Raw genomic sequence first — 25,280 nt, 5'->3', positions numbered from 1 at the left:
TAGATTATTGGAAGTCTACAAGACGGGAAAAACGCGAAACCTTAACCCATGGAGAGCATTCTTTTATGTTCGTAATCGGATTTCGTTTTTGCACATTTTACCAGCTGAGTTCAACTTTTCCACACACCTACGCTGCATGTGTGTTGGCGTCAAATGGAGACTTGCCACTGAGCGATCGACCTGAAAAGTCTACATGATATAAACCAGTACATAAGTCATGGAACGCTTCGAGTAGAAACTCGTGTGAACTCGTTGCACAATCAACTGCTTCAGGTATACGGGCGAAGCGTTTCACGGGACAAGAATACACCTGCACTTGTTGCACAGCGCTGCTTTTCTTAAAGGAGGACTAACCTCGTGCCTGTTAGCAGTCCCAGACAGTTTGATGCAAGTCATTCACAACCTACTTTGCATGTCTCATGGTGTATATAAATCTAAAACTGTATGATTGCCCTTATTACAAAGGGACAATGTCGCGGTTTCATACAAGTAACTAAATATAACATCTAAATCTTAAAGTGGCATTTTTGAGTGAGTAGGTATGGTTTTACGTCGCTTTTTAGTAATATTCCAGCAATATCACGACCGGGGACACCGGAAATGAACTTGTGCCCATGCGGGGAATCGAAACCGGGACTTCGGCGCATCTTCCCGAGGCAAGGGAGTTAACTGACTATAAAAGTCCAGTTTCCATTTTTGCCGAACTAGGTTGAAATTCCAAGGCTCGATCGTAGCGCCACCAGTGGCTATTACGAGTTATCTCCCTTCTATGTCCCTCTTACTGACCAATCAGATTTCACCTCTCATATAACTTGCATTTTCTTCAAACAATATGGCAGCGCCCATTCAAAAAATATTCACGTTCCCTGCCTCACACACATTCAGTGCATATGGATTGTAGCACTTGAGCAACTTCTTTAAAAACATGATCATATTTGGAAAATATCTGTCGACGCCCAGTTGCCGGAAAATCCTGCAATCGACTGAAATATGTCGTTTACGAACAGAATGTCGATTTCGTAACGCATAGAGACGTTAGTCCAGCCAAAATATGACTCCGAAATTCCAGCCTATTTCTGCAAGACCTGACCGAATGCGCCTCAGTCCATGGAACATTCCCTCTGTTATACTTGCATTTCATTCTCAACAACCATACCACGGAGGAATGTAGTTACAAAGTTGGCCAATCAACGAAACTGATATAAAATCGGTAGTATTATGAGTAGGGTTATTCGGAGAAGCCACGTGAAAAGGTGAAAATGGTGAGAAAAAGATGCATACTCATGACCCGTGCAGGGTTCCATACCCGTGAAGATTCCGGGGTAGAAGAGGTCTTCAGCAACCCATGCTTGCCGTAAAAGGCGACTATGCTTGTCGTAAGAGGCGACTAACGGGATCGGGTGGTCAGGCTTGCTGACTTGGTTTATGCACGTCATCGATCCAAATTGCGTAGATCGATACTCATGATATTAATCACTGGATTGTCTTGTCCAGACTCGATTATTTACAGACCGCCGACATATAGCTGGAATATTGCTGAGTTAAACAACCAACCAACCAACCAACCAACAAACGATATAATCAAGGCTTGGGATAGGGCTAAATTCTGTGTATTGAATTTTGTTTGTTGTTTAACGCCGCACTCAGCAATATTCCATATGACGGCGGTCTGTAAATAATCGAGTCTAGACCAGATAATCCAGTGGTTGACACCATGAGCATCGATCCAAGCAATAGGCATACGATGACATGCATCAACCAAGTCAGTGAGCCCGACCACCCGATCAAGTAAGTCGCCTCTTACGACAAGCATAGTCGCCATTAGCGGCAAGCATGGATTGCTGAAGACCTATTCTATCCCGGATCTTCACGGGTCCTGTGTATTGACTGATCTATTTAGAAACGCAAAGTTTGTCACAAAGAGAACATTGTTTTAGAGGTCAATGTAGGGTAGGACATTATCTCAGGTTATCTGAGAGTGTTTAACAGGAAGTTATGACCTTGACATAACAGTCTACAGAGCACGATGTTGATTATGTTGAAGTCAACTACAGCTTTTACTCTCAAGCATGTTAAGGATAGGCTTATAGTTCATGTCCCGACAGGACGAAAGATCAACCCGTTTCAGTCATTTCCGTTTGTCGTAGTTACCGACAAATATTAATTTATTGAATCATTCAGCATAGTAGCCACCTTTCTTAACACACCCGTCAAAACGCAATCCACCCGTCAACAAGTACTAATTTCAGATCCATTCTCCAGTATATATTTCTCGTAGGTGGTCAGCCATGATATCGTATACCCTTTGGAAGGTGTAATAAATAGGGATTTCATGATGCATCGTATAGTTTACAAGATTTATCTCAGGGCTTTCATGATTCATTGTATGGATTTCATGATTCATCACATGGTGTTCGTGATTCATAGTAGGATTTTCATGATTCATCATAGGGTGTTCATGATTCATAGAAGGATGTTCCTGATTCATCAAAAGGTGTTCCTGATTCAAAGAAGGATGTTCCTGATTCATCATAGGGTGTTCCTGATTCAAAGAAGGATGTTCCTGATTTATCATAGGGTGTTCGTGATTCAAAGAAGGATGTTCATGATTCATCATAGGGTGTTCCTGATTCAAAGAAGGATGTTCCTGATTAATCATAGGGTGTTCCTGATTTAACATAGGGTGTTCATGATTCATTGTAGCATGTTCCTGATTCATCATAGGTTGTTCATGATTCAAAGAAGGATGTTCCTGACTCATCAAAGGGTGTTCATGATTCATAGAATGATGTTCATGATTCATCATAGGGTGTTCATGATTCATCATAGGGTGTTCCTGATTCAACATAGGGTGTTCATGATTCATTGTAGCATGTTCCTGATTCATCATAGGGTGTTCATGATTCAAAGAAGGACGTTCCTGACTCATCAAAGGGTGTTCATGATTCATCATAGGGTGTTCATGATTCAACATAGGGTGTTCATGATTCATTGTAGCATGTTCCTGATTCATCATAGGGTGTTCATGATTCAAAGAAGGATGTTCCTGACTCATCAAAGGGTGTTCATGATTCATAGAATGATGTTCATGATACATCATAGGGTGTTCATGATTCATCATAGGGTGTTCATAATTCAACATGGATGTCCTTATGTGAATACTATATTATAAGGTTGAGGCCCTCATGTGAATACTGTACTATAAGGTTGAGGCCCTCATGTGAATACTATCCTATAAGGTTGATGTCCTCATGTGAAAACTATACTATAAGGTTGATGTCCTTATGTGAATACTATACTATAAGGTTGATGTCCTTATGTAAATACTATACTATAAGGTTGAGGCCCTCTGGTGAATACTATACTATAAGGTTGAGGCCCTCATGTGAATACTCTACTACAAGTTTGAGGCAATTATGTGAATACTATACTATAAGGTTGAGGCTCTCATGTGAATACTATACTATAAGGTTGAGGCCCTCATGTGAATACTATACTATTAGGTTGAGGCCCTCATGTGAATACTATACTATAAGGTTGAGGCCCTCATGTGAATACTATACTATAAGGTTGAGGCCCTCATGTGAATACTATACTATAAGGTTGAGGCCCTCATGTGAATACTCTACTATAAGGTTGAGGCCCTCATGTGAATACTATACTATAAGGTTGAGGCCCTCATGTGAATACTATACTATAAGGTTGAGGCCCTCTTGTGAATACTATACTATAAGGTTGAGGCCCTCATGTGAATACTATACTATAAGGTTGAGGCCCTCATGTGAATACTATACTATAAGGTTGAGGCCCTCGTGTGAATACTATACTATAAGGTTGAGGCCCTCATGTGAATACTATACTATAAGGTTGAGGCCCTCATGTGAATACTCTACTATAAGGTTGAGGCCCTCATGTGAATACTATACTATAAGGTTGAGGCCCTCATGTGAATACTCTACTATAAGGTTGAGGCCCTCATGTGAATACTATACTATAAGGTTGAGGCCCTCATGTGAATACTATACTATTAGGTTGAGGCCCTCTGGTGAATACTATACTATAAGGTTGAGGCCCTCATGTGAATACTATACTATAAGGTTGAGGCCCTCATGTGAATACTATACTATAAGGTTGAGGCCCTCATGTGAATACTGTACTATACGGTTGAGGCCCTCATGTGAATACTATCCTATAAGGTTGAGGCCCTCATGTGAATACTGTACTATAAGGTTGAGGCCCTCTTGTGAATACTGTACTATAAGGTTGAGGCCCTCATGTGAATACTGTACTATAAGGTTGAGGCCCTCATGTGAATACTATACTATAAGGTTGAGGCCCTCATGTGAATACTCTACTATAAGGTTGAGGCCCTCATGTGAATACTATACTATAAGGTTGAGGCCCTCATGTGAATACTATACTATTAGGTTGAGGCCCTCTGGTGAATACTATACTATAAGGTTGAGGCCCTCATGTGAATACTATACTATAAGGTTGAGGCCCTCATGTGAATACTATACTATAAGGTTGAGGCCCTCATGTGAATACTGTACTATACGGTTGAGGCCCTCATGTGAATACTATCCTATAAGGTTGAGGCCCTCATGTGAATACTGTACTATAAGGTTGAGGCCCTCTTGTGAATACTGTACTATAAGGTTGAGGCCCTCATGTGAATACTGTACTATAAGGTTGAGGCCCTCTGGTGAATACTATACTATAAGGTTGAGGCCCTCATGTGAATACTATACTATAAGGTTGATGTCCTCATGTGAATACTATACTATAAGGTTGAGGCCCTCATGTGAATACTGTACTATAAGGTTGAGGCCCTCATGTGAATACTATACTATAAGGTTGAGGCCCTCATGTGAATACTGTACTATAAGTTGAGGCCCTCATGTGAATACTATACTATAAGGTTGAGGCCCTCATGTGAATACTATACTATAAGGTTGATGTTTTTATGTGAATACTATACTAGAAGGTTGAGGCCCTCATGTGAATACTATACTAGAAGGTTGAGGCCCTCATGTGAATACTGTACTATAAGGTTGAGGCCCTCATGTGAATACTATACTATAAGGTTGAGGCCCTCATGTGAATACTATACTATAAGGTTGAGGCCCTCATGTGAATACTATACTATAAGGTTGATGTCCTTATGTGAATACTATACTATAAGGTTGAGGCCCTCATGTGAATACTATACTCTAGGGTTGATGCCCTTATGTGAATACTATACTAGAAGGTTGAGGCCCTCATGTGAATACTATACTCTAGGGTTGATGCCCTCTGGTGATCATTTTTCATAAGATTGAGGCCCGAAAAGGTGTGGGTGCCTTGACAATTGAGAAAAAATCACAAGAATTCAATTTCGCCGAATTCAAATTTCCTATTTGAAAACTCAAACATATTTCATAAATCAACAGAACAAGAAAACCACCTGAACATTCCGATACGAATCTCTTTGATACCACTCTTGAAGTGCAATATATGTTTCATTTTTATGTACCTCACACAATTAATGTTATGTAGACCTGCAAAGTATCTTGTCACAATGACGTCAGTTAATCGGGACAGCAGATGCTCTGTTTAATGTTCAGCATAGGAATCAAACGAGGCAGCAGGGTATTATCAGCCTTTCAAGGTATCTATGCTAAACAATATATCTCAATATTATAAATACCATATTGTGTAAGTACGGTATGTGAGCTATTTCCTAAACAGATAGAGGCGGTTATTTAAGACCGGAGCTGTTCACGACGGTAGATAGCCAGTACAGACTCCTGGTCGCCTCACGCAATCAGTACCCTTATTAAAATAAAGTAAATTAATTTCCTTGCAAGCAGATAACAACTTTCACATTATCAATCCCAGACAGAGTGTCGTGTTTACATTTGAAAATAGACTTTGTTTTTTTAAGTTTATATTTGCCAATTTGTTTCATTATGTGTTGCTTCAAAGAGATGGAATCAAATAAAGGCTTGGGCTTTTACTTTGAGAAACGACTTGAAACACAAAGGGAGGTAACTTTTGTTACATCAGATATAAACATATCTCACGGGCAATTACTACATGCTTTTCAGCGTTGTTTAAAAATGAAAATAAATAAAGTATCTTAGCGTTAAAATCAACATGTGACGTGTGTGTTCCGATGTTGATAACTTAAGGTTATGATTGCTTCAATGTATAAAATTAATTAAGTCTCAATATTAGAGGGGCGGTCGGGTAGCCTACTGGTTAAAGCGTTCGCTCGTCACGCCGAAGACCCGGGCTTGATTCTCGACATGGGTACAATGTGTGGAGCCCATTTCTAGTGTCCCCCGCCGTGATATTGCTGGAATATTGCTAAGAACGGCGTAAAACCATACACACTCACTCACTCCATATTAGACGTTAATCTTGTAATATGACGATTTTTTTAAGAATGCAAATTTAAAAAAAGAAAGATGTTTGCATAATTTAAATGAATATCTCTTTTATTGGTCAATTTAACAAAAGACCCCGAGGGTTTACAAGACAGTATTCAGTAGACAATCAGGAGTGACAGCGCCGGCATCGTTCTGCCTAGAGAAGCATGAAGTATGAAATAAGAAATAATTTGTTTACAAGTAGAAGAGTTTGGTGATAAAATTCCTGAAGCAACAAGGCCCCAATTATTTCTTGTCATCGCCAACAATAGCTCGCTTTCAGCTGCTGGTACTGGCTGCTGGGTGAGCGACATCGCGCCGACTGTATCACACGTTACCCACCCAGCTATGTATCGGGGACATCAAAAGTGGTGCGTCAAATGGCAGGAAATATAAAGTTCCCTGTGGTATCCATCATACGTTACCTTAAAAGGACTGACACTGAGAAACGTGTGCTTGAATGTCGTCGTAATGAGATGATGTGGTTGTATATTAGCTGAAATAATGCACAGCGTTATGACGCGCGAGAGACAGACATCATGAACGTCACGTTTGGCAGGGTGAGTGAGTGTCGAGGATGTTTGAGTGAGTGTGCGTGTTGGGTGAGTGAGTGTGCTTGTTGGGTGAGTGTGCGAGGTGAGCGATTGTGCGGGGTGAGTAAGTGTGCGTCTTGGCTGAACGAGTGTGCGAGGTGAGTGTGGGGGTTGTTTGAGTGAGTGTGTGTTTTGACTAAGTGTGCGTGATGAGTGAGTGTGGTGGCTGTGTGAGTGAGTGTGCGGAGTGAGTGAGCGAGTATGGTTTTTCGCCGCTTTTAGCAGTATCTAAAGAATTTCACCGCGGGGCACACCAGAAATAAGGCTGCACACGTTGAACTCATGTCGGGAATCGAACCCGGGTTTTCGGCGTGACGAGCGAACGCTTTAAACACAAGTGAGTGTGCGTGTTGAGTGAGTGTGCGATGTGAGCAAGTGTGCGTTTTGACTGAGTGAGTGTGCGTGTTGAGTGAGTTCGCGAGGTGAGTAAGTGTGCGTTTTGACTAAGTGAGTGCGCGTGTTGAGTGAGCGTGCGAGGTGAGTAAGTGTGCGTTTTGACTAAGTGAGTGTGCGTGTTGAGTGAGTGTGCGATGTGAGCATGTTTGCGTTTTGACTAAGTGAGTGTGCGTGTTGAGTGAGTACGCGAGGTGAGCATGTTTGCGTTTTGACTAAGTGAGTGTGCGTGTTGAGTGAGTGTGCGATGTGAGCATGTTTGCGTTTTGACTGAGTGAGTGTGCGTGTTGAGTGAGTTCGCGAGGTGAGTAAGTGTGCGTTTTGACTAAGTGAGTGCGCGTGTTGAGTGAGCGTGCGAGGTGAGTAAGTGTGCGTTTTGACTAAGTGAGTGTGCGTGTTGAGTGAGTACGCTAGGTGAGTAAGCGTGCGTTTTGACTGAGTGAGTGTGCGTGTTGAGTGAGTTCGCGAGGTGAGTAAGTGTGCGTTTTGACTAAGTGAGTGTGCGTGTTGAGTGAGCGTGCGAGGTGAGTAAGTGTGCGTTTTGACTGAGTGAGTGTGCGTGTTGAGTGAGTTCGCGAGGTGAGTAAGCGTGCGTTTTGACTGAGTGAGTGCGCGTCTTGAGTGAGTGTGCGAGGTGAGTAAGCGTGCGTTTTGACTGAGTGAGTGTGCGTGTTGAGTGAGTTCGCGAGGTGAGTAAGTGTGCGTTTTGACTAAGTGAGTGTGCGTGTTGAGTGAGCGTGCGAGGTGAGTAAGTGTGCGTTTTGACTAAATGAGTGTGCGTGTTGAGTGAGTACGCGAGGTGAGTAAGCGTGCGTTTTGACTAAGTGAGTGCGCGTCTTGAGTGAGTGTGCGAGGTGAGTAAGTGTGCGTTTTGACTAAGTGAGTGTGCGTGTTGAGTGAGTTCGCGAGGTGAGTAAGTGTGCGTTTTGACTAAGTGAGTGTGCGTGTTGAGTGAGCGTGCGAGGTGAGTAAGTGTGCGTTTTGACTAAATGAGTGTGCGTGTTGAGTGAGTACGCGAGGTGAGTAAGCGTGCGTTTTGACTAAGTGAGTGTGCGTGTTGAGTGAGTACGCTAGGTGAGTAAGTGTGCGTTTTGACTAAGTGAGTGTGCGTGTTGAGTGAGTGTGCGAGGTGAGCAAGTGTGCGTTTTGACTGAGTGAGTGTGCGTGTTGAGTGAGTGTGCGAGGTGAGCAAGTGTGCGTTTTGACTGAGTGAGTGTGCGTGTTGAGTGAGAGTGCGTGTTGAGTGAGTGTGCGGGTGAACAAGTGTGCGTTTTGAGTGAGTGTGCGTGTTGAGTGAGTGTGCGTTTTGACTGAGTGAGTGAGCGTGCGATGTGAGTAAGTGTGCGTTTTGACTGAATGAGTGAGTGTGCGAGGTGAACAAGTGTGCGTTTTGAGTGAGTGTGCGTGTTGAGTGAGTGTGCGTTTTGACTGAGTGAGCGAGTGTGCGATGTGAGTAAGTGTGCGATGTAAGTGTGCGTTTTGACTGAGTGAGTGTGCGTGTTGAGTGCGTGTGCGAGGTGAGTACGTTTGCGTTTTGACTGAGTGAGTGAGTGTGCGATGTGAGTAAGTGTGCGTTTTGACTAAGTGAGTGTGCGTGTTGAGTGCGTGTGCGATGTAAGTGTGCGTTTTGACTGAGTGTGTGTGCGTGTTGAGTGAGTGTGCGAGGTGAGTAAGCGTGCGTTTTGACTAAGTGAGTGCGCGTGTTGAGTGAGTACGCGAGGTGAGTAAGTGTGCGTTTTGACTGAGTGAGTGAGTGTGCGTGTTGAGTGCGTGTGCGATGTAAGTGTGCGTTTTGACTAAGTGTGTGTGCGTGTTGAGTGAGTGTGCGAGGTGAGTAAGTGTGCGTTTTGACTGAGTGAGTGAGTGTGCGAGGTGAGTAAGTGTGCGTTTTGACTGAGTGAGTGAGTGTGCGTGTTGAGTGAGTGTGGGTTGAATGGGTGAGCAGGATGAGTGAGTGACTGCGGTGGCTGTGTGGGTGAGTGAGTGGATTGTGTGAGTGAGTGAGTGGATTGTGTGAGTGAGTGAGTGTGCGGGATGAGTGCGTGTGCGGGGTGGGTGAGTGAATGTGGTGATTGCGAGTACGTGTGCGGGATTGGTGAGTGTGTTGTTGAGTGAGTGAGTGAATGTGCGGGTTGGGTGAGTGAGTGTGTGGAGTGAGTGAGTGAGTGAGTGTGCGGGATGAGTGCGTGTGCGGGGTGAGTGTGGGGGTTGTTTGAGTGAGTGTGTGTTTTGACTAAGTGTGCGTGATGAGTGAGTGTGGTGGCTGTGTGAGTGAGTGTGCGGAGTGAGTGAGCGAGTATGGTTTTTCGCCGCTTTTAGCAGTATCTCAAGAATTTCACCGCGGGGCACACCAGAAATAAGGCTGCACACGTTGAACTCATGTCGGGAATCGAACCCGGGTTTTCGGCGTGACGAGCGAACGCTTTAACCACAAGTGAGTGTGCGTGTTGAGTGAGTGTGCGATGTGAGCAAGTGTGCGTTTTGACTGAGTGAGTGTGCGTGTTGAGTGAGTTTGCGAGGTGAGTAAGTGTGCGTTTTGACTAAGTGAGTGCGCGTGTTGAGTGAGCGTGCGAGGTGAGTAAGTGTGCGTTTTGACTAAGTGAGTGTGCGTGTTGAGTGAGTGTGCGATGTGAGCATGTTTGCGTTTTGACTAAGTGAGTGTGCGTGTTGAGTGAGTACGCGAGGTGAGCATGTTTGCGTTTTGACTAAGTGAGTGTGCGTGTTGAGTGAGTGTGCGATGTGAGCATGTTTGCGTTTTGACTGAGTGAGTGTGCGTGTTGAGTGAGTTCGCGAGGTGAGTAAGTGTGCGTTTTGACTAAGTGAGTGTGCGTGTTGAGTGAGCGTGCGAGGTGAGTAAGTGTGCGTTTTGACTAAGTGAGTGTGCGTGTTGAGTGAGTACGCTAGGTGAGTAAGCGTGCGTTTTGACTGAGTGAGTGTGCGTGTTGAGTGAGTTCGCGAGGTGAGTAAGTGTGCGTTTTGACTAAGTGAGTGTGCGTGTTGAGTGAGCGTGCGAGGTGAGTAAGTGTGCGTTTTGACTGAGTGAGTGTGCGTGTTGAGTGAGTTCGCTAGGTGAGTAAGCGTGCGTTTTGACTGAGTGAGTGCGCGTCTTGAGTGAGTGTGCGAGGTGAGTAAGCGTGCGTTTTGACTGAGTGAGTGTGCGTGTTGAGTGAGTTCGCGAGGTGAGTAAGTGTGCGTTTTGACTAAGTGAGTGTGCGTGTTGAGTGAGCGTGCGAGGTGATTAAGTGTGCGTTTTGACTAAATGAGTGTGCGTGTTGAGTGAGTACGCGAGGTGAGTAAGCGTGCGTTTTGACTAAGTGAGTGCGCGTCTTGAGTGAGTGTGCGAGGTGAGTAAGTGTGCGTTTTGACTAAGTGAGTGTGCGTGTTGAGTGAGTTCGCAAGGTGAGTAAGTGTGCGTTTTGACTAAGTGAGTGTGCGTGTTGAGTGAGTGTGCGAGGTGAGTAAGCAGGCGTTTTGACTGAGTGAGTGTGCGTGTTGAGTGAGTACGCTAGGTGAGTAAGTGTGCGTTTTGACTAAGTGAGTGTGCGTGTTGAGTGAGTGTGCGAGGTGAGCAAGTGTGCGTTTTGACTGAGTGAGTGTGCGTGTTGAGTGAGTGTGCGAGGTGAGCAAGTGTGCGTTTTGACTGAGTGAGTGTGCGTGTTGAGTGAGAGTGCGTGTTGAGTGAGTGTGCGTGGTGAACAAGTGTGCGTTTTGAGTGAGTGTGCGTGTTGAGTGAGTGTGCGTTTTGACTGAGTGAGTGAGCGTGCGATGTGAGTAAGTGTGCGTTTTGACTGAATGAGTGAGTGTGCGAGGTGAACAAGTGTGCGTTTTGAGTGAGTGTGCGTGTTGAGTGAGTGTGCGTTTTGACTGAGTGAGCGAGTGTGCGATGTGAGTAAGTGTGCGATGTAAGTGTGCGTTTTGACTGAGTGAGTGTGCGTGTTGAGTGCGTGTGCGAGGTGAGTACGTTTGCGTTTTGACTGAGTGAGTGAGTGTGCGATGTGAGTAAGTGTGCGTTTTGACTAAGTGAGTGTGCGTGTTGAGTGCGTGTGCGATGTAAGTGTGCGTTTTGACTGAGTGTGTGTGCGTGTTGAGTGAGTGTGCGAGGTGAGTAAGCAGGCGTTTTGACTGAGTGAGTGTGCGTGTTGAGTGAGTACGCTAGGTGAGTATGTGTGCGTTTTGACTAAGTGAGTGTGCGTGTTGAGTGAGTGTGCGAGGTGAGCAAGTGTGCGTTTTGACTGAGTGAGTGTGCGTGTTGAGTGAGTGTGCGAGGTGAGCAAGTGTGCGTTTTGACTGAGTGAGTGTGCGTGTTGAGTGAGAGTGCGTGTTGAGTGAGTGTGCGTGGTGAACAAGTGTGCGTTTTGAGTGAGTGTGCGTGTTGAGTGAGTGTGCGTTTTGACTGAGTGAGTGAGCGTGCGATGTGAGTAAGTGTGCGTTTTGACTGAATGAGTGAGTGTGCGAGGTGAACAAGTGTGCGTTTTGAGTGAGTGTGCGTGTTGAGTGAGTGTGCGTTTTGACTGAGTGAGCGAGTGTGCGATGTGAGTAAGTGTGCGATGTAAGTGTGCGTTTTGACTGAGTGAGTGTGCGTGTTGAGTGCGTGTGCGAGGTGAGTACGTTTGCGTTTTGACTGAGTGAGTGAGTGTGCGATGTGAGTAAGTGTGCGTTTTGACTAAGTGAGTGTGCGTGTTGAGTGCGTGTGCGATGTAAGTGTGCGTTTTGACTGAGTGTGTGTGCGTGTTGAGTGAGTGTGCGAGGTGAGTAAGCGTGCGTTTTGACTAAGTGAGTGCGCGTGTTGAGTGAGTACGCGAGGTGAGTAAGTGTGCGTTTTGACTGAGTGAGTGAGTGTGCGTGTTGAGTGCGTGTGCGATGTAAGTGTGCGTTTTGACTAAGTGTGTGTGCGTGTTGAGTGAGTGTGCGAGGTGAGTAAGTGTGCGTTTTGACTGAGTGAGTGAGTGTGCGAGGTGAGTAAGTGTGCGTTTTGACTGAGTGAGTGAGTGTGCGTGTTGAGTGAGTGTGGGTTGAATGGGTGAGCAGGATGAGTGAGTGACTGCGGTGGCTGTGTGGGTGAGTGAGTGGATTGTGTGAATGAGTGAGTGGATTGCGTGAGTGAGTGAGTGTGCGGGATGAGTGCGTGTGCGGGGTGGGTGAGTGAATGTGGTGATTGCGAGTACGTGTGCGGGATTGGTGAGTGTGTTGTTGAGTGAGTGAGTGAATGTGCGGGTTGGGTGAGTGAGTGTGTGGAGTGAGTGAGTGAGTGAGTGTGCGGGATGAGTGCGTGTGCGGGGTGGGTGAGTGAATGTGGTTACTGTGAGTACGTGTGCGGGATTGGTGAGTGAGTTTGTGGATCGAGTGAGTGAGTGAATGTTCGGCCTGGGTGAATAAGCGTGTTGAGTAAGAGACTGACACCAGCAACAGCTATTCGATTCGAGATTGTGATAAAAACATAATAAAAAAACGTTGTATCGCCTCTCAAATGTTTGTGTGAATGATATCAAGTTATGATACAACATCGGATATACGTCTAACTCCATTCAACATATCAGAATTATGCATAATCAATCTGAAAACAGAGATTTCATCTTCAAAGAACACGTAAACAAACATGGCAGCCCACTGACTTTCAACATCTATCAACAGAGGTATCAGGTGCTCTCCATATAAAAAACCCACCGATTTAAAATCTTGAAATATTTTCACTGATAATGTATGATACCGTCTACATGTCTGGCATACCCACGACCCGCTCCCAACATACCCACGACCTCTCCCAACATACCCCAACAAACTGTCATGTCGAAAATCGATAGAGAAGATAAATAAACATGGCGATAAACACGATGACGAAACTGGATACCACAGTGATATGTGTGAGCTTATTTTAAGCCGTCGATCAAAGTTTTTCCTCTTCTCAAAATATGCGTTGATGGTCTCCCCATGGACGATTTCGTGATAAACAGTATTGAGTTACAAATATGCTGGCGATATTAGCTTAAGACGGAAGTGAAATGGCTGCAACTGCTCGTCCCGATGGGGGAGTTCGTGGGTGTGCATTCAACAAGCGTGAGTGTGTCGACATCATTAAGCCATGCCCCTTGCTTATACTGATGGTTATATGTAAATATACGCGAGATTTAAGACTCTGTCTAAAACAGTTATCTGTCAGTGGCATAAAAAATATTTTATCATGTTCACATCCGGTAGGATTCGATTTTTTAAACAATTTGGAGGAAATTTTATTTCTTCTTCAAATGTCTTTGAGAGAGAGAGAGAGAGAGAGAGAGAGTGAGAGAGAGAGAGAGATAGAGAAAGAGATAGACACAGAGAGAGATAGAGAGAGAGCGAAAGAGAGAGAGAGAGAGACAGAGAGAGAGAGCGACAGAGAGAGAGAGAGAGAATAGAAGAAGCATACTAATCATAACTAGTCACACCAAAATTAACTGCAGTAACGATGCCGTGTTTTTTTTCTAATTGGTGTCCTAAACAATGAAACGCTATGACGACATTACTGTATGAATACACATTGTTGGGTCATCAAACATTCATTATATAAAACATTAAACACCGAACATTATCATATAGGGTGTCTGTGTTACAACAATGGTGAGTAACAGTAGAATGATATGATATTATGTGTGGCGCCGGCTGAACGATACACACGTATAACACTAATTACAGGTCATAACAAGAGAAAATGACATACAGATAATAACTATCTCGTTGTAAAATGTCATTGAACTGAACGCTTAACATACTCAGCAAGTGATAACAGAGATGTACAAGTACATCACGATTTCTCTACTGTCACTTCAATTATTTTCAACATAAAAAGACTACCAAAAATATTTTATCAACGTAACGAAAATAGTTCGTAATAAAGGATTCTAAAACAAGACAGGAATGTTAGCAATGCCAATATTTTCCATGTACCTACTTGTCCAATCCCCAACACACACACAAGAAATACCTCCAGCCTCTGAGGTCATATCCTACGTGAATATTTTTCTTCTATTGGTCTGATACGGCAGATAGTTCCAGACTTTGGGAGCAAAACACCTGGTACGATTCCACAAGTTTGGTGGAAATAAATGTTTTGAGTTTATTTCCATGTCATGAATTTAATTTGCAAAATCTATTTCCGTAGTTCTTTGATATGTTTTATTGCAGTATAATCGAAAGAGGATGCGGACAGTTTCAACATCCAACGCGCAGTACGTCAGAATCCATATTTTAAAGCACCGGTATCTATATTTACTCACTTACCAACTTAAAGGAAGTGATTATTATGTTCGTAAAAAAGTTGATGCCTGCCATAATATAAGTTAATTACATTAAGAGAAGTATTTTTTGTTTAAAAACGGATGAGGTTGCTGGTGTGGCTTGAATCAGTACCAGCTGCACTGTCATTTTGGTGCTGTGCATGTACAGAATATGCCGACCAGGCCAGTTAAATGTAAGTGCAAATAATCAAATATATAATAGATCAATATGTTATACTGTTATACCAACTATGTTATTGAAGATTCAATTAAATATAAAAACACAAAAGACAAAAAATAATCAGTCTCGATTATCCGCCAAAAGAATTCCATAGGGCGTAAAAGGCTAAATAAAAGTATATTCTATATGAATGGATAACTGAAAATCAGTGATGACTCGTCTTCGTAGACAGTTATGTTGCCTCGATAAAGAAATCCTGAATAGCGAAACATAGCAACTGCGGGTGATGTCCCTGTAATGTAACGTGCCTGATAGTATTTGGTCGCACAGCGAGGTTTCTGGATTGACGGGGTTCACACTAACGGGACCTACTACTGTCCTCAGCCACACATATGGAATAAGTAAGTGAGTGAATTGATCTTCCCATCGTCATTCATTGTGTTCGGATCTGGAGCACCAAGTGGTCGATAGTGTGAAGCCCCTCAATATTGTACGGCTCCACGCTGCATCAGTGCAACAATTGTATGCACCCAATTCCAAGGCTGTCACCAATGGTACCGAAGACAGACCCAATACTCACCCCACTCCAAGTAGGGAGACGGTATTACAAACTGACACCACCCTGACTCTAAGCACTGACATAAGAACACAGGACATACAGGAAAATAGGTCAAACGATGCCAGGACGAACCGAACTCTACAGCGAAAGAAAAAACATCTTCACATTTCACTTGTCATTAGTAGTTTGCGGTTGGCGATAAAGGATATATCCCGTTAACCTGTCAACTTTTAAGTGCTTCATCACAAATCCCAGCATCACGAACCATATGTTCCCATGAACTTCAGAAGTTTCTAATTAAGATTTCAAATGAGGAACACTTCCGTTTCCAAATAGTTGCCAATTCTTAAATAAGAAAACAGGAAAGGCGAAAATATATCCTTATCTGTTAATTAATATCTTAAAACTTTAAAGCAGTATACGCCATGGTTCATGCCTGGGTATGCATGATTATAGATGTCAAAGTATGCATGATGAAGGACGACGCACGCTCATCAAGGGAGATCCTAATGACGTTCTTTGATACCAAGGGAGGCGCCGTCAACATCGTATCTTTAATGGTTCGCTTTCGTATAGGATATATTTGTTTAATATACAGTATAAGGCGGGGTGCGCGGCAGAGAGGTTTATTATCGTAATGGATAACACATTGAGCTGATACACCGACCTGGAGGAGGGATAATGCACTCTGTACTTTACTCTGTAATCACCAGACAGTACTTGAACCGTCTTCTGACACTTAGAACCAGTGGCATAAGGTTTTCTAAACGCTATGATTTTCGTAACGCCTACACTTTAACATTAACTCTCGTACACTTTAAGATTGTTTATTTATTTGTTTGTTTGTTGTTTAACGCCGCACTCAGCAATATTCCAGCTATATGATGGCGGTCTGTATATAATCGAGTTTGGACGAGACAGTCTAGTGATTGACAGCATGAGCATCGATTCACGTAAGTGGGATACGATGACATGCATCAACCAAGTCAGCCAGCCTGACCACCCGATCCCGTTAGTCGCCTCTTACGACAAGCATAGTCGCCTTTTACGGCAAGCATGGGTTGCTGAAGGCCTATTCTTACCCGGATGTTCACGTCTCACTTTAAGATTGACTGATGGTAGTTCTAGCTCTACAACTGTTCAACACTTTAATAATGACTGATGGCAGTTCAAAACCAAAACCTATGAGCCTAAATTTTGTTTTAAAGAAAAAACACTTTGCAACAGTATAATTTTTGTAGTAGGTAAAAGTGTTTTTTTCAACAGTCCGAAGCATAATGTTTTTCTAGTTCTAGGTCTACGACTGTCCAACACTTTAACATTGACTGATGGTAGTTCTAGTTCTATAATTGTCCAACACTTTAAAATCAACTGATGGTAGTTCTAGTTCCATAATTGTCCAACACTTTAACATTGACTGATGGTAGTTCTAGTTCTATAATTGTCCAACACTTTAAAATCGACTGATGGTAGTTCTAGTTCTATAATTGTCCAACACTTTAACATTCACTGATGGTAGTTCTAGTTCTATAATTGTTCAACACTTTAACATTGACTGATGGTAATTCGAGCTCTATAATTGTCCAACACTTAAACACTGACTGATGGGATTTCTAGCTCTATAATTGTCCAACACTTTAACGTTATTGATGGTAGTTCTAACTCTATAATTGTCCAACACTTTAACGTTATTGATGGTAATTCGAGCTCTATAATTGTCCAACACTTTAACATTATTGATGGTAGTTCTAACTCTACAACTGTCGTGGCACCCACGGTGTAACATTGAGTAAGTGAGTGTGTTTAGTTTTTAACGCCTCTTTGAAACGTATTTCAATTATATCAAGGCGTGTCAGCTTGATGTAAGAAGAAAGCATCAACTTATGAAGGCCTAAGGTGTTAACCACTTCAGTGAGATACATGAGCAAGGTGCTGACAAATCCAGGAACATAATCGGGGCAAACCGGGATTCGAACACATGATCACAGGTTTCTGACGTGCTCAAGGGATGCAACTCTGCACAGAGAAATGCGGCGACTTTGACCACAGGGTGACTAGTGTTCCTACATTAACATTGATTGATGACCCACTTCGATGGATGGGTCATGTGATCACTGAGACTGCCGTAACACGCATTTTATACCATCATGCTGCTGAAACATTGCTTAAACACTAAGGGGTCAAGCAAACGTAAATCCCCCAATTGTCAAATGTCTGACTTGATTAGTTTCGCAGAAATGTTTGTCTTTCAAAAAAAGAAAACTGAAATACGAAAAACATCTATTCAGCACTCCTTAAACGATTTAAAAGTCGTAAAACAAACATGCACGTTTCTTCTGGCGTCTGCAGCAGCGACACAGTTGTCAACGTGCCCATGTCAGTCAAAGAGGTTGGGTTATAAGGGGTCGGGCGTGCTCGTCATTCCAGAGCGTAATTGTTGAAACAAAACCTGGCCAAACTCATGTCTAAGGTTACAATACTTAACTCACAAAGTAGTCAACATGTTCGCTAATATGTTCAACCTCTTAATTGATAGTGGTTTGAGTTCCGGGAAGAGTACAGTGAAATGTTTCTTTTCCTAATGAAAATTGGAAAATTGCCACTACAAACAGGTATTGAAGCGACTAATCGACTATTTAAACGATGCGGTCAGCCCCCGTGTGTTCAGCACTGATTGTGTGAAGAACACGTTCACCCGTTTGCTTTACCTCAACAACCACTACCCACAAACGGGGTACTGTGCATACGTAATCACTAAAGGTTTCACACCTATGTGGTTAACACGTCATGACGCATAGATAAACGTGGTGATGATTCACATCTTTGTGGAACCTTAGAAATATATTAGAAAACACAACAATTCGTAATGATAAAAGATCGATGCGCAGTCTACCACTATTTAAAATCACGTAGTCAGAAATGACATAAAAAAATGTTTGTTTGTTGTTTTACGACGCACTCAGCAATATCCAGCTATATGATGACGGTCTGTAATTAATCGACAATCCAGTGATTCACATCATGAGCATCGATCTACGCAATTGGGATCGATGACGTGCATCAACCAAATCAGCGAGCCTGACCACCCGATCCCGTTAGTCGCCTCTTACGACAAGCATAGTCACCTTCTACGGCATGCATGGGGTTGCTGAAGACATATTCTGCCCCGGATCTTAACAGGTTTCATGACCATCAGTCCCTGACCACGTGGACATACATGGCTATAATGTAATAGGTGGGCAAGTTTCATGTTATTATGAGGTGAGGTGAAATTGGGTTTAACGTCGCGTCCAAGATTATTGCACTTATATAGCGACGTGCATGCACGTGTATGTGTGTGTGTGGCTGCTTGTACTAGTCCGGACTGATGCCGATTTATAGTGCTAGCTCACTGAGATACCATGCCGCAGTTTAACATGAATACCCCACTCAGACACAGTATACTGACTCCGAGCCGACCAGTCCTTGTTTTAGCCCCTTAATGCCGAGCGCCAGACAGGGTACCAACAAGTACCATCTTTTAACGTCTTTTTGTATGACGCGGCCCGGGATCGAACCCTGGACCTTCCGCTCTCCGGGCGGACGCTCTACCACAAGACCACGGAGGCGGTCCATGTTATTATGAAACAATGACGTATTTATACTAGTTGTCATAACACCAGTCTTGTATACATTCGTAAACTTAAATTCCTGCAAGGGAGCATTGACTTATATCGAGCAATCCGTAGTTCGAGACAAGCAGTGGTGCGATATTAGGCCGCATTGCCGATACAAATTTAGCCTGGTTACTAAGTTACATCATCATAAGCGATAAATGGCGTTAGTGAAGTTTCTGCCCTGGCGCTGTATACAATGATATCATCTGTTTATTGAGTTGAACCTGAGACCTTTACTCCCAGTCAGTATTCATAAATACAGAACCTGTTTTGTTTATTTATTATTTCTGGCTGAGATCGCGTGTTCACGCGTGTGGGTGTAAATCGAAAACAAACAAGGACAACAGATAACTGGAGCTGTTTGTAATTGTAATGTTTCAGTCTTTACAGCATTAAAAACTCCTAGGAGAGACGACCTGGGGAGACAACAAGGGGAGACAATAGGGGGAGACAACAATGGGATACGTCCAGGACAGGTGAACTAAAGAGTCAACCAGGAGACACAATCAGGAGGGACGAAATGGTAAGACCACTGGGTAAACAACTGATTTAGACAACCAGGAGGAAAAAACGGGAGACAAACAAGAGAGAAAACTGGGTAGACAACCAGGAGAGACAACCGATGGAGACAACCAGGGGAGAAAACCAAGAGAGACAACCAGAAGAGACATCTGCATAGAGAACCAGGAAGAAACTGCATAGACAACCAGGAGAGACAACTGCATAGGCAACAAGGGGACAACCAGGAGAGACAACTGCATAGACAACTCGGAGAGAGAACTGAATACACAACCAGGAGAGACAACTGCATAGGCAACAAGGGGACAACCAGGAGAGGCAATTGCATAGACAACCAGGGGACAACCAGGAGAGACAACTGCATACACAACCAGGAGAGACAACTGCATACACAACCAGGAGAGACAACTGCATAGACAACTAGGAGTGACAACTGCATAGACAACCAGGGGACAACCAGGAGAGACAACTGCATACACAACCAGGAGAAACAACTGCATAGACAACTCGGAGAGAGAACTGCATACACAACCAGAAGAGACAACTGCATACACAACCAGGAGAGACAACTGCATAGACAACCAGGAGAGACGACTTCATAGACAACTAGGAGTGACAACTGCATAGACCACCAGGAGAGACAAACGCATATACAACCAGGAGAGACGACTTCATAGACGACCAGGAGAGACAAATGCCTAGACATCCAGGAGAGACGACAGAAAGTAACAACTAGGCAGAGCTTCGTTAAACAAGTCTTGTTCTCGTAGTTTGCTGCACGGGACGCACGGAAATGAGTTCTTGGCCAGACGGGATTGAAACAATTAGAGATGGCGGCCTGAACGTCTTGTGATCTGCTCACCGCATGTTGCCCCTCAACAGAGCGGGGGAGGCTTTATTTGGTATGGGAAAGACTTTGTGAGTTGTATTTGCTCTGCGGGATGCATCCAGACTAGTTATACTGTGCATTAAAAAGTGAACTTTCTGAAAGAAATGTCATCAAGTAATGGCTTGCACGCAGTCTGTGACTTCCAGAACGGTAAACACTGGGTGAGGTGCTACTGACGCAACCACTGAAATATGTTTGAATTTAGTTTTTCATTTGTGTTGGTTCATGTGGCATTAGTCGTACTTCCACAATGTATACTTTAAAAATAGATGTTTCGTAGTCACGGTTGTTCATGACAATCGTCAGAATCCAGGGCTTATGCTCCACGCATTTCCTATATACACTTGTAACAACAGTTATAATAGTATTCCTCATGATCGCGAGGCCATTTAAAACAATTATTATGTATGAAGGAGAAGTCTGAGGGCGATCAATATATTTTGTATTTGCCTGGTAAAAATATCCGGTTTGAATATTACTTCATCGAAAATTATGATTCTCCGGATTTTAACTTGTTCACAGCGAGGTATCGTCTGCTCCACAGCCTACTGAGTAGATACGGGGGAAAAGAGATATGTAAGTTTGGAAACCGGCTTCTAAAGAGAAATATATTATGGCGTCTCCTTGAATGTTATTATGAGACATTCAGTCATGTAACTAAGAATTATATTTGATATTTTAACGCCTTTAATATGTCGACAAATGTAAGCGCGTGGAGTACTCGTTATACTAAATTTGCCTTCAAATAGTGGGCAATTTGACTTGGTGACGGTAATGAGAAATACTTTGGCTTAAGAGGTGAGACAGTTGAAACATTATCTTTGTACAAGGAAATAATGCACTCGACATTTGCATATGAGTCTGCATAATCACAATGAAAACCTACAGCATTATGAAGACGACACTCTTGCCATTTCAGGGAATAGCGCATGAACCGAACCACAACTGACAGTATTTAACATATGACCATGTACAATGTAATACACAGTTAAATATGATAATAGGCCATTACAAGCAATCATTAAACCAATTTCATATAACTATCTGGGGATGGTTCTTCGCAAAAAAAGTAGCAATTTGTAAAACAAGAATGTCTATGTCTTTGGGTGGTCATGTCAAACATGATAGTGTTATAAGGCTGTCCCCCATTAAACAATTACACACCATAGCGGATGCAACTTACAACTATACATGTCTCGCCAAAACATATATAGTTTACACTCCCTTCAATTTGCATTAAATTTCATGTGACGTCGAAAAGACTGCACAGCATATTACGTAAACGATGGCCTTCTTTAAAGATCAATGTCTCACTGCACTATGAATCAAATATGTTCCGAAGAATCAATTCAATTTTCATTGAAAAATGATGACCCTCATGGGTAGATCAATCATCTAAGTAATCCTTATGTTTGAATAACGATCTTGATAGAAAGACAGATCGATTCCAACATCGTTCACTGAGCATCACCCAATGACGGAAAGATGGCATCTTGAATAGAAGCGAGTGAAATGGGTTTAACGCCGCTTTTAACAGTATTCTAGTAATATAACGGCGTGTCAGCTTAATGTGGTAGGAAAGCCTGAAGTAAGGCAGGTCTCGGACGTTTACCACTTTGGTGAAACTCACTAGCACGGGTATGGTGCTGACAAACCTAGAAACATAATCGGGGCGAAAAGGGATTCGAACCCACCAACATAGGTTTCTGGCATTCAAAGATGACCTATAATCGATCGCATCTTACACTATAGAAAGAAGGCTCCTGCGACAGATTGTACCCTCCATTAGAGAAAGAAGGCCTTCTTTGTCAAATCGATCCTATCCTTGCGAAAACAAGGTCCTGTGATAGTTTGTTCCACCAGAGGGGGCGGTCGGGTAGCCTAGCGGTTAAAGCGTTCGCTCGTCACACCAAAAACTCGATCGATTCCCGGGTACAATGTGTGAAGCCCATTTCGGGCGTCCCCCGCCTGGAATATTGCTAAAAGCGGCGTAAAACCATACTCACTCACCCCATTGCCTGAGAAAAAAAGGTTCATATAACAGATCGATGCATTACAAGGGAAAGAAGGCCATCCGTGTCAGATCGATACTTTCCTTTAGAAAGAAGACTCTTTATGTGACAGAATGTATCCTACACTTGCGAGAGAAGGCCCCTGTTACAGGTCGATCCTATCCTCGACTTAGAAAGCATCCTGTGACCGATCGTTTCCTACTCTAGGGAAATAAGGCACTGCCACAGATCGTTTCCTAAATAGAGATATGGTCTCATGCGACAGATCGTTTTCAATACTGGAAAAATAAGGCCTCCTGTGACAGGTCGTCAAAGGTATTTGCCCGTTAACATAATTGGGATCCGGAGCTATCACAAAAAAGACTTCCTGTGGCATATAGACCATCTCAGATAATTCAAAGATGGCCTTTCATCAATTAAAGACGTTTGTTTCCTACCACAAAAAGATGGCCACTACGAAGAGATAGGCGCTGTCCTATTACATCACTGAAAGGTCATCGGCAGCGACACTGACTTTCTGTCCAAGTCGCATTCTCCTAGACTGATAAGTAGACTAGCTAGACTCCTACACACGTGCGCTTCCATTGGATTCCAGCAGAATGTCAGAGGGAGCTGTGTCTGACATTTCGAGGCCTCCTGATACCGGCTCTATTGTCTCTACACAGACACAAAAGGCCTGGGGTCCTACATGTTAGATAACAACCCCGGTGATGTCAAACACGACGCCGTAGTACTGGGATACAGTCTCTGACAGATAAACAACGAGGGGTGAATTGGGAACGTTTCGCAGGGGTTGTATGGCAGGTATATATGTTGGTGGGAAATAGTACATAGGATACGCGTGTTATTACGCTCGTTTCGCAGCATTCTGAATAAAGGATTATGATTCATAAATAGTCGCCATCATGCTTGCGTGTTGCTACTGTTGCATTCTAGACGTTGCTGTAGTTCAGAAATACGGATATAGCTTCAGAGCTGCATCTGTTGTCTGTACATGTGTTTTCACTTATGAATGGGAATTCAACGAAGGGAGAGACTGGCATGTGTCTGGAAACGACTTGAAAATGAAGTTATGAATAACAATAAAGACATTGATGTTTGTGTTTCTATAAATAACTGTGTCATGCTTTGTGAGAATTCCGACATAGACACGGCGTTTCCGTTACACTATGGCTCCCCTATACACATATACACTAGGGCTCTCCTATATAGATATACACTATGGCTTCCGTATACATATACACTAGGGCTCCCCTATACACAAAAACACTATGGCTCCCCTGTGCACATATACACTATGGCTCCCTTATACACATATACACTAGGGCTCCCCTGTGCACATATACACTATGGCTCCCCTATACACATATACACTAGGGCTCCCCTGTGCACATATACACTATGGCTCCCTTATACACATACACACTATGGATCCCTATACACATGTACACTAAGGCTCCCCTATATACATATACACAAGGGCTCCCCTATACACTTATACACTATGGCTCCCCTATACACATATACACTATGACTCCCTTATACACATATACACTATGACTCCCCTATACACATATACACTAGAGCTCCCCTGTGCACATATACACTAGGGCTCCCCTGTGCACATACACACTATGGATCCCTATACACATATACACTATGACTCCCCTATCCACATATACACTATGGCTCCCTTTTACACATATACACTATGACTCCCCTATATACATATACACTAGGGCTCCCCTGTGCACATATACACCCTGGCTCTCCTATACACACATACACAAGGGATCCCCTATCCAGATATACACTATGACTCCCCTATACACACATACACTAGGGCTCTCCTATACACACATACACTAGAGCTCCCCTGTGCACATATACACAATGGCTCCCTTATACACATATACACCCTGGTTCTCTATACACACATACACAAGGGATCCCCTATCCACATATACACTATGGCTCCCCTATACACACATACACTAGGGCTCTCCTATACACACATACACTCTGGCTCTCCAATACACATATATACTATGGCTCCCCTGTACACTTATACACTATTGCTCCCCTCTACACAGAAACACAGTGCAGATATATATCTTTGTGTGTGGTGTGTGTTTTCACTACTCTTCAATTGTGGTTGTTTCATGTGTAGTCTTGCACATCTTGGCTCTAAAAAAACAGATATATTACTTTTCTTAGCTCTTGAACAATCGCATTTTATTTTGAGCATGTGTGTGTGTGTGTGTGAAAGTTATTTTTAACGTTTTAAAGTATTAAATCATTAATGAAAAATTATATAAACATTTTGAATACATTTCAACAATAATTTTGACTTATACCCAAAAAAAACCTCCGCTCCAGTGTCTTGTCTTCACACAAATATTTGAAGCAGCACACACAATCTCGGGTCACACACGGCTTAACCCCGACCTTGCCACAGGTGAACGGTTTGTAAACTCGGAGCAATACTTAAAACGAAATAAGATCGCCATCAAAAACAAAACTCACGTTCGGTCCAACTTGCTTGCCAACCGGCACTTTACTCTTTACCATTCCTTGCCGGTCCGTACTACAATCCAATTTTACATCCACCTTGCTTGTTGAACTGTAAATAATATGATTGAGGGGACATCTCCACGAATAGGTTCGCTGTGCGAAGGCGTGAGTGAGTTCCGGCGAATGAATCACCGCACGTTATGTTCATCGTCCTCGCGCTCGGGGTTCACTTCATTCAGAAGATCCCCGTGGCTCGGGCTGGTCGCACCTTATGTAGATATCATTACAACTGATATATCAT

At 43.2% G+C, this 25,280-nt stretch overlaps 1 protein-coding gene across 3 annotated transcripts in view; it reads right to left on the bottom strand.

Moving 5' to 3' along the window:
• The window catches only part of LOC124131705, a 109,870-nt gene that overhangs the window by 64,964 nt on the left and 19,626 nt on the right, over window positions 1-25,280 (bottom strand). Inside the window, exon 1 of one of the 3 annotated variants that reach the window (XM_046495161.2) lies at window positions 24,992-25,119. The exons of the other annotated variants lie outside the window; for them this stretch is intronic. Within the exon in view, the coding sequence (XP_046351117.2) occupies window positions 24,992-25,036 (45 nt within the window). The 5' untranslated portion in view covers window positions 25,037-25,119. Of the gene's footprint in view, window positions 1-24,991; window positions 25,120-25,280 lie in introns of those variants that run through there. 3 annotated transcript variants of the gene reach the window in all.

The sequence above is a fragment of the Haliotis rufescens genome, unplaced genomic scaffold (assembly GCF_023055435.1).
Source record: "Haliotis rufescens isolate VD_foot unplaced genomic scaffold, xgHalRufe1.0.p SCAF_1, whole genome shotgun sequence".
NCBI classification, from domain to species: Eukaryota; Metazoa; Mollusca; class Gastropoda; order Lepetellida; family Haliotidae; genus Haliotis; species Haliotis rufescens.
This window is presented reverse-complemented; position numbering and strand designations above follow the sequence as displayed.